Here is a 10,309-nt window from a genome sequence, read left to right as displayed (position 1 = left end):
CATGCTTCTGGTGGGTGGGTATCCTCTTACAACCAATGTTTTATATTGACATGTCCATACGGCAAAGTAAAGTGATTGAGAAGCCGCACTCGCTTCTGGTACACGATTTGATAGACTTTTTCCAAGGGTCGACTGACGATGTGGTGAGTGGGTAAACATACAATCTTGTTTGGCTGATAGGTGGTCACTTTAAAGTGGTCATCTTTTCCAGACTACAAGGCTTCTTTCAATACGCCAAAGTTCACCACTTAACTGGTACGATAATTTAGAGTCAATCCTTTCACTTTACACTCCGTGTGCACTTCTCCTTGCTTGTCCCGGTATTCGAAGCTGTAATTTTTCGGTCCGCCACTCGCGAAACTTAGAATCTTGTCGTCGGGATGTTCGTCTGTCCAGGCTCCTAAACGGTTTCCTTCGATGTTAGGGTGATGTTGACCCGGCCGATGGATGTAGATGCAACTGTCCGTGTCAAAGTACAGGACGCGATCCCCTAACAGTTCTAAAGCTTCGTACAATTTTAAGCGAGCATGGGCTGTCACGTAAGCTGCAATGATGACATTTCCAAAGGGATCGGCTTGTACAAAGTCCAAATCTTCTTCGTAATTGACTAAGATCAAATCCTTTCGAACGACGTCCACGTGTTTCATGAATTTAGTTTTGTCGTGAATCATCTGGAAGTAGCGGAAAGGTTCTGTCAAATATTCCGTCTTGGTTAAACAAGGTCGTTGTGCCATTTTACCCCACAAGCAATTTAACATCACTTTGGCAAACGATCGCCTGCCTTCGTTTTTCTCGATGTGATCCAAAGAGATGCCTTCTTGTGCCCAGTATTTCTCTTTGAATGTCTTTTGGTCTTCGGGAGTGTGACACCAGGAAGGATAGCCACTGGCTTCTTGTTTCAATTTCAAAAAAGCATCCACGTAGTCGGCGAAAATGCCTTTCTGAGTAGGGTTACCCTTGTGGTATTGTTGTGTCTTGGGAAAGTGACAAATTTCGTATACTTCTAACAGTTGGTATCCCATGTCCATAGATTTAAACAATTCTACGCTGACCCACGTCCCCGTCAAGGCGCGTTCTTCCTAGGTGTTTTGACAAGGTTGATCTTGGTTGCACGTTTCGGCACATGTACGACACAAGGGAGACATCAGTTTCCCTTGACAATGTTGAGGTAACACAGGATGGTACAGGTTCGTGGGAGGCAAGATTTTGCACTTGATCAAACCTTCGTATTGTCGAATGCGGTTCAGGTCGATGTGTTCCGTTAACAATTGCGGGTGTCCTGCAGGAAAGTGACAATATTTGCACACGTAAGGATACAGCGAACACACATCCAAGTATTTGATTCTTCTCCTTTCTCTTCATTAGCGTGGTAAAGCAAACAGGTGGCATTGGTCCGTCCTCCGTACAAACTGTCCCTCGGGTTCAGAGGGTCCATGAACTGGTAACTTTCCACGATGCGTTTAAACTCGGGATCAGTTTTCAAACGGTGATCGTATTCGTGTTCCCACATTTCCACCACTTGGTATCCTTGCTGTTCTAACTTTAGACGTCGCTGACAAGTGCCCTGGTACAGGTCTTCCATGGTTCGATGTAAAACTGATTTTTAGTCCCACGGTCAGGGTAACAGACGGGACATCCGTGAAATAAGCAACCGTTAAACTCGTACACGATCTTGGGGTTTTCTAAGTTTCAGCCATCGACCTAATGCGTTCCGATGGTCTTTTCGCCTCCTCCGTTGCGGGCATGCTGAATTCTTTTGTCTTCCTTGTCGCACAAGTAATGTAACCAGCGTAGGGCTTTGACCGAGTATTGACGTTTGACATAGTTGGTCGATTGAGGACTGATGACAGCCAGGGTGTTTTCAGGCATGAAACGTTGGCGGTACACTAAGGAACACGCTTTGGCAATGGTGCAAGCATCTTTCAAAGGATCAACCCCTCCGTGTTCCATGAACAGTTCTCGAAATTTTCCACAGCAACGGCGTAAAATGTCCACGTCGAAACGACAATACTTTAGCATTTCTTCCTGAAAGTCAAAAGGGTCTGAGGCGTGAGCCTGGTACGAAGCATAGAAAGCTTCTCGTTGTTCGGTACGCATGTTGTCGGGGTCGTAATAGTGGGCCTCAGGCAAATGGGGTAGAACGGCATGTTGATTGGCTTCCGTATTGAAAAAGTGTGGAAAGTACCCTTTAGCCATTTCTGTCATTCCAAACGTTTTAGGCATTCGACTCAAAGGCATGGCCAAATAACTCATCGAATCTTTAAACTGTACTTGTCCCATTTGGATGAAAACGATTTTGGCTCCGTTCAAAGTGACTTTAGGACGTTCGGTGCCATGTTCCGCATAGTACCTCAAAAGAAACTGTCCATTGTGGGCTATGACTGTAGCATGACGATGACAGTCTCCGTAACGTTCGATGTCCTCTTGGCTCCATGTCTTGTCGATGGGGTCTAAGACCCATTTGGCAAAATCGTCTAGCGTCTTGGGTCCTCGAAAGATTTCTTCACTTCCTCCAGGAATCTTGCTGCAGTGAGGGCAATGACTGAAGATAGGTTCTTGAATGCACTTTTCACACGCTCGATGAGCCACGCAGAAATTAGGAATCTGAGTGCCAGTCTCTTGCATGCATTCGAAATCGAAAAAGATGAAATTGTCTTTCTTCTTCTTGTGACCGTCATCTTTCTCTTGTTGGAGTTGGTATTTTGCATGTAGCATTGATGTTCCAAGTCCACGATGTGGTGACAAATGTGACATTTTTTCTTTCCTCGACATATGTGTGCCTTGGCAGTATTGGTCCATAGGCCTTGTCCACACGTGGGGCACAATCTCAGCAGTTGACAAGCGCATTTCTTCTGTGAACCTTGTGTTTTCAAATGTTGTTGATAACAGGTAGGACTGACAAACGTGCGCAGACAAGCAGGACAGTGCACTCGTTCTTGTCCTTCGCTCAGACAGGGTGGAGAGACCAATCATCCTGAGCATTTCGATCCACAATGTTTGTGTTGCTCTCGATTGTTATAGCCATAGTCACATTTCTCACAGTAATAACCGTATCCCAGGAATGCAGTGATACTGGTAATGGTATCGAAATGTTCATCGTGATAATAAAGGTGACTGTATTTTCCATCTTTAAAATCTCGGCCTCGAAACAACAGAGGCCCACGCACTTCTTGAGGGTACACTTTCAAGGTGTAGCGTGGAGCTAGGACATTTTGCAATGTTTGCATCTCAGGAATGCCACAGGGTGTGACTTTGGATACACCTGCTTGTTGTAACAGAAGCTCTGCTTCATTTCATTGTTTAGCTCGGTTCGATTTTCGAATGTTCTCCCAGTCTCTTTTCCATTCTACCGTGTCGTTCTTGTTGGCATAGGTTCGTCCCACCACGATGGCCCTGGCTAAACACATGTGGTCTTGAAAATTGTTAATTTGAACGAGGCTCTTTTTGGTAATGAGAAGGTTGTTGACCAATAAGGTCTTTCTGCTTTGTCCGGTCCCTTGAGGAGGAGAGACGTGGGTCATGTCCAGTGTGGTTTTTCCATCGGTGATGTCAAACTGGTCATTGGATTGTTGCACGTGTTGAATCTTGTCCATGACTTTGGAAGGGGTCAATTCTGCAGGGCTGCTAAACTCGATCCAAACAGGGGATTTCAAGCCGTTGTGTTGTATGGAAAGTCTCATGCGATCGTATTCTTTGAATTGACATTGTCGCTTGAGTGTGGTGAGCAAAGAATCCCACATCTCAGTGATGAACCCTTCTGCTTTCTTTAACGGTACTTCGGACTTGAAATCTTTAAACTTCACCGTGTATTTGTAAGCCGTGGTTCTAATATTTCTAGAGGGACGCTTTTCCGTCTCTCAAATGTCATAGTACTTTTCAGGGTTGACTAAGGGTGATGAACTTTGTTTAGAGGGTTCGGATACTAGTTCACTCATGTCCTCTTCAAAATCACTGGCATGAATTTGTGCCAAAACTTCAGCCCTGGTACGAGGCGATAGATCACGTTTCTGCCTCTTACTTTCTTCGTCTTTCTTCTCAAATGAATTGGATCGTTTCATCTTGATAGCAAAACGTCAAATGACTAAAGTTTAAACACTATGGTCTAATTTATAGTCATGGCAGACCAGCGTATATAAAGGGTATGTGTCTTGTCCTTTCACTATTCATTTCACTCTCAAACCGAGCACAACGATGGAAGAGACTACCCAGATCGAACGTTTCATCAGAGCCTTGCGAGGGGTCATTAGAAAATTTTCTTCAGACCAGCCGTCGGACTACTCTCCTTCCTTTCGAGATAAAAGTCAAGATTCTTGCTATATCTGTCAGAAGAGAGGGCATTGGTCTTCACAGTGTCCAGACAGTCAAAAAAGGAAAACAGGGGCTAGAAGAGACAAAAGTCAAGATACCTGTTATTATTGTCAAGAAAAAGGACATTGGTCTCCCGATTGCCCTAAGAAACAAGAGGAGCAAGAAGAAGAGAGGGATTCTGGAGAGGAAGAAGAAGAGGAAGAAAGCAGACAGGTGAAGAAAAATAAACAGGAGAAGAAAAGAAGAAGGGAAGAAAGTGAGGATGAAGAGGAGGGGGAAAAGACTGTGACTGTGAAGAAATTGAAAAAAAGAGAGAGTGAATAAAGAGAGAGAAGAAGTCTATGAACTTTTTAAAGTGCTATGTTGTGAATTGTGAATTGGATTGTAAATATTTATAAAAGAATAAATTAGGTATAAAAGGTAAGTGTCTTTGGGTTTTGATTTTAAAATAAGAAGCTACACTCACGCACTCATACACAGACACGTACTATAGGGGTAAAATGGGTTGGGTTTTTTGAGTTTGAATGGATGTTGGCAATTGAAAGTCTATCTCTTTTCAAGAGACATGGGTGGCCCTGAAAAGGGCCTTTTTGGTGTATGGGTGAGTTTAAACAATCAACTTTAACTGCCTTAAGCCTTTGCCACAGCCAAGGCCTACTTCTGGACTGCGTAATGTTGATGATGATGATGATTTGGTTGAAATCACTAAAGGTGGTACGGTAGGCTTAGTCGCAGGGTTGGAGTGTTTAGCTCGGGAAGGTCATATTCTCTTCGGTCGTAATAAAGAAGTCTGATACATTTGTTTCAGACTTCTTAACTCTGCTAAAATGTCTAACAGTACCGTGACCGTTTGACTTTCACACCCTTGTTTCTTTGCTGCTGCTTCTTCTTGTTGTTGTTTTTTTCTTACCTCTTCTTCTTGCTGCTGTTGCTGTAGGAGAAAAGCTTGTTCCGCTTCCTTTTGCTGTTGTATAAATTTCTCCAATTCTTCTTTCTGTCTCTGTCTAAAATTCTCCACGTGCGGTAATGAAGGAGAAGGTGGCGAAGGTTCCAGAACAAATTCTTGCGAGGTAAGAAAATCCACAAAATCCCAATTCACCTTTTCTGATAGTAAGTCCAGGTTCCCTTGGGTAGTCTCCACGGCTAGTGCACCCCAGTTTATCGTTTTCTGAGTTTCCGTCATGTTGAAAAACTGTCACATGGATTGACTGCGCACAGGCGCTAGCGAATCTATATAGGTGGCGCTCACCAGATAATATGTACTTTTGAGAGTGTGACGTATGTAAGGTGAAGTAGTTCGCATTTAAAACATGCACAGTGGAGAGAATGTTTGCATACCTCTATGCTACATTAATGTAATGTGCATGATATTTCTTTTGGATATTGTACTTTTGGAAATTTTACATGATTTAAGCACACTGCTAACTAAAATGACCGCTCCCTTGTGTTAAAAAATCAGTCTGAATTAGTCTAAAGTACACTATACATAGCAGCTATTAAAATAGGGAAAATGAATTTTGCCAGACTAGACAATACCAGCTTCTGAAAGTGCAATGAATGAATTACCAAATATATAAAATGTAAAAAAAGTTATCGGCTCTTTTTTATACAATTTACCTCTGAAGTTCAGGAAGTGAAAATGATCAAGTAGAGCTAGCACTTTTTTGAAAGGTGCACATTTGAAGTAAGGCCAAGCTGTATACTCTATAACCCATAGTACACCCATCAATCATACACCAAAATAAAGGGAATTAAAGGTTCTTTGCATTATACCTAAGATATACAAGGTCTTTTTTTTAAACAGCCAGTATAACCAGTGAGGAAAGCCGGGGAAATTCTTTTTCTTTAAAATCCTAACCTATGCAAAATACGAAACTGTAGAGCGCCACCATAGGGAATGTGACGTCACAGACTGCTCTCTTCGGATTGGACGTGGGCTGACTGAATTTTGTAACGCGTGTTTGGATTGGTCAATGAACTCAATCCGTTTCAATTCCTATAAATAAGTGCAGTTCACTGCATTCCTTCACCTGTTCTCGGCACCCCAACATGTGGACCAACGTGGAATATCAACTCTTGTCTCTTCCATGATGTTCCGGACGGACATACCGATGTATGTCCGATCCAAGTGGACTATTGTCCATAGGACAGAAACCAGCCTATGGATACGAAGGATTTACGTGGAGAGGCATGGATGCCTAAAGAGGGTTCTCATTTACGGTCCTGAAGTCAGACGTAGTTTGAGGAAAAGAAGAACATCTCAAAGATGCCCTCTATGTTAACAATAGTGTATGTTAACATAAAACCAAAGGCCCTTTTCAGGGCCCCTTCATATGCCTCGAAAAGACCTTGACTTTCATGCCTACCCCTTTTATAAAAAAAAAGATAGAGACCCCTCCCTGTTTAAACTTCGCATGTTCAATTTCCATAGACCCATAAGGTCTGGACCCTATTAAAATAGGGTCCCGACCCTGTTCCATTTTCCCCTTCTCCCTATAACGCCTATGATGTTTGTCCTGTTTGTCCAGTTATAGGGACAATGGGAAAAACTAATGTTCTTTTCCCATGTTAAATTCTCCTTGTTCCTATAAGGCCTATGCTGTATAGGAAAAATTCTCAGGGACTATGGAAAACTAATGTTATTTGCCTCATGTTAATTTACATAGTCCCTATATGCAATATTCACTTTTTTAATAGTACTTGCCCTAGTCCCTGAATCGCCCCTATTCACTACTTATATAGTGTGTGTGTTAAATCGGAGAAGAAGGAGAACGATACCGTCTTTTTTTCTGATTTACTCAAACTAGGATGGAAGTAATTTCCCTCGAGGTTTCTTGGTTACAACTTAACAAGAGTGAATAACTGGTCCGTAGCCTCACTTCACATGCAAATGGAAATACGTAGCACTCTCTTTAACAAATCTGTATCACTAAGTTCAAACAATGTGTACAATCTCACTGTAAATAATCATTGCCATGTCTCCCATCTGAGCCTGTCATATTGATCCGCCAAAAACAGTTTAAACTCTACCAGAAGAGCCTCTGATATAAACATTCCTAGTTATTCAGCTGGTGATATTTTCCACGATATATAAGTTGACAAATGCACAGTTGTTATGCACGTTTCATTCATAGGACCGATATTCATGTGAATATCAACCGTTAAAAAAAATAATTCAAATTCGGTCCATGAGTTAAGGCAAATTTTGTTTCAGAAAGGTTGAAATTTGAAGCAATTTCTTTTTAATTCGGTTGCTTTTGGGGATTTTGGTTTATACAAAAATATCAGTATCATAGTAATTCGTCAGTATCATAGTAATTCGATATATTATCTATTTCACTTGAAATAACTACACAATTATTTTTCAAATATTATCTGTAATCAACTAGATCCTTAACACTAAATTAATACCAATATATCAATTTCACTCCTTTTTATACTGCTTGTTGACCTCTTTTCTCTTCTTTCAGTCATTATCGACGAAAGCATCGCAATCGACTTATACAATAAGGTTAGAGTTATTTGCATCATTTTAACTATGGAAAAGAATTTGGCTACAAAAACGTCAGCTGTAAACAGTACATGGGCCAAACGGTGCAACAAACATTATTTTATCATGACCACTAAACTTCAAAAACCGGATATCTTAAATTCGGAATACCCAGATAACCGGAGCTACCTCATGCACAAGGTTCGGAATGCTTTTGAATTTATCCATGACAATTATCTGGATGAAGTTGACTGGGTGTTTAAAGCAGACGATGATACTTACGCAATAATAGAAAATTTAAGATTCTTACTATCCCACTATAACGCTAGTAAACCTGGTTATCTGGGATTCATATTTGATAAATTCATTACGAATGGTTTCATGAGTGGCGGGGCTGGATATGTACTAAGCAGGCGAAGTCTACGGCAATTTGTACAAAATGGCTTACGAGAAAATAAATGCCCAGCCTTGAAAAAGGAAGAACTTCCAGGGCTTGGCGAAGACTTTGCGATAGGTCAATGCCTAGAGAATAATCATGTACCCCGCTTAAACTCGCGTGACGTGTATGGAAGGGACACGTTTCACCCATACCAAGTAGAAAAACATCTTTTTGGAGGCCTTCCAAAGACACTCTTTACCTGGTGTAAAGAACCAGCTGTGGAGGTAAGAGACTAATTAATAATTATGCTTCAATGGAAATTTTTCTTCCTCTCCTCTTACTACTATTGCTACTACTACAATTAATAATAATAATAATACCATAGAAATTCTTCCTCCTCTCTTCCTCTGACTACGAATGCTGGCAATAACTGACGAAACAGGATTAAGATATGTACACCCTACTGATCTACGAAACTATTACTTACACTAATACTGATGATGATGATGATGATGATGCATGTTACTGATAATGATAGGAATAATGGTGATGGCAATGAAAGTGACAACGACATTGATAATGCTTGGATCACTAAGGACACTGATAACGAAGACAAATACAAGTGCAAAAGTAGTTTCCTCTCTTTTTGTTCCTTCTTGCCTGTAATCACTCATTGATACTGCACTGAAATGTTAAATATACATATTAATGACATTTTGATATCAAAGAGGCAATCGCCCCATTCCGCGAATGAGACTGCCATAAATATGTACTGGAAACTATTTCTTCTTCAAGCCTATTTTATCACATTTTCCTTGAAACGATAAAACAGATTTTGAATTTAGATTTCTTGTCCCTTTAACGTGTTTCGGCACACACACACACACACACACACACACACACAACACACACACACACACACACACACACACAACCCCCTCCTCCCTCCCCGAAAATATATCTTCTTTTATTTTGGCAAGGCAACTGGCTCATGCACTGCCAGATGCAAGTATGTAAAAGATTCAGGATTATACGATTTTACTTATGTAGAGAAGTTACGTAATGTGATTCATAAGTCTAACACTTCCACAGTACTTACTACTGAACAGAGAGGGTGAACAGGCAGAGGAAACTTGGTAAAGGTTTTTCATATTTTATTTTTTGTTAGTTCATCATCTAACGATAATATGTAAATTAAAAATATGTGTATAATCGAATTTCATTTTTTATTGAGTCAGACTATCCATATGATTAAAACATTGATCTCTCTCTCTCTCTCTCTCTCTCTCTCTCTCTCTCTCTTATGCTAGTTGCTGTGAGATTGTTTATTTATATGTCTACTTTATGCATTTTCAGGGTCGAAATTGTTGTAGCCAATTCACAATAACTTTCCACTACATGAACCCAAGATCCATGCTTTTAGCTGACCATTTTCTTTACAAGACTTCTGTTTATGGAAGAAACTTGCCTAAACAAGTGGGTAAAGTAATGCAAGTCGGACAATATAGGCCTTAATAAAGAAACATCTCTGTGAAATGGTATGTGTCTAGTCTGCAAAGGGCAAAACTTTTTCTACCTTTTTGTAATAGAGAACACGAGGACCAGCCTAAGGCCTATTTGACCGATTTGGCCCTATTGGGACCCGCGATACCAGTGGCCCCGCGTAAATAAACTTTAAAAATATATCGATAGAGAGAAAGTGATTTTAAAGCGATGGAAGAAAATTTTAGGTTTAATATCATAAAACTTGTTTAAAAGTTAAATTCCAACTGCGGTGCTTACAAGGGGGGGAGGGGTACATCCATGTCGTCCCGCCAAAATGATTCAAATCGGGCCCCGCATTTGCTAAGGCCGTTGTTGGAAAACACGGTTGGCATATTACTGCCCTGAAACTGACACCACCTTTTTGCGTTATTTACTGCTGTTATATAATTGCAGTTCTGATTTACGTTTTCGGGAGACTGAAGTTGGGAAAAACTAGAATGGAAATTAAGCTTACATCAAAATAATACCATATGGCAATATCTTTCAAAACATATCAACTGTTAACATCTAGAATCGACCAAAGCAAATCACATTTTAATCTTAGAAGAAATGGCACGATGAGAAACAAAAGGCAAAAGGATACATAT

The 10,309-nt window shown here is 40.7% G+C and overlaps 1 protein-coding gene across 1 annotated transcript in view; it reads left to right on the top strand.

The window, feature by feature from the left end:
• The first annotated feature begins 7,436 nt into the window (after positions 1 to 7,436).
• Positions 7,437 to 10,309, top strand: part of LOC149805534 (glycoprotein-N-acetylgalactosamine 3-beta-galactosyltransferase 1-like) — a 3,770-nt gene continuing 897 nt past the window's right edge. Inside the window, exons 1-2 of the mRNA XM_089936366.1 lie at positions 7,437 to 8,461; positions 9,534 to 10,309. The exon at positions 9,534 to 10,309 is cut by the window's right edge and continues 897 nt beyond it. Coding sequence (XP_089792492.1) covers positions 7,847 to 8,461; positions 9,534 to 9,692 — 774 coding nt within the window. The 5' untranslated portion in view covers positions 7,437 to 7,846 and the 3' untranslated portion in view covers positions 9,693 to 10,309. The remainder of the gene's footprint in view (positions 8,462 to 9,533) is intronic.

Source organism: Sinohyriopsis cumingii, chromosome 2 (genome assembly GCF_028554795.1).
Source record: "Sinohyriopsis cumingii isolate HCF-2022 chromosome 2, ASM2855479v2, whole genome shotgun sequence".
Lineage (NCBI taxonomy): Eukaryota > Metazoa > Mollusca > Bivalvia > Unionida > Unionidae > Sinohyriopsis > Sinohyriopsis cumingii.
The sequence above is the reverse complement of the archived record's forward strand: the minus strand, read 5'-3'. Positions and strand labels throughout refer to the sequence as shown.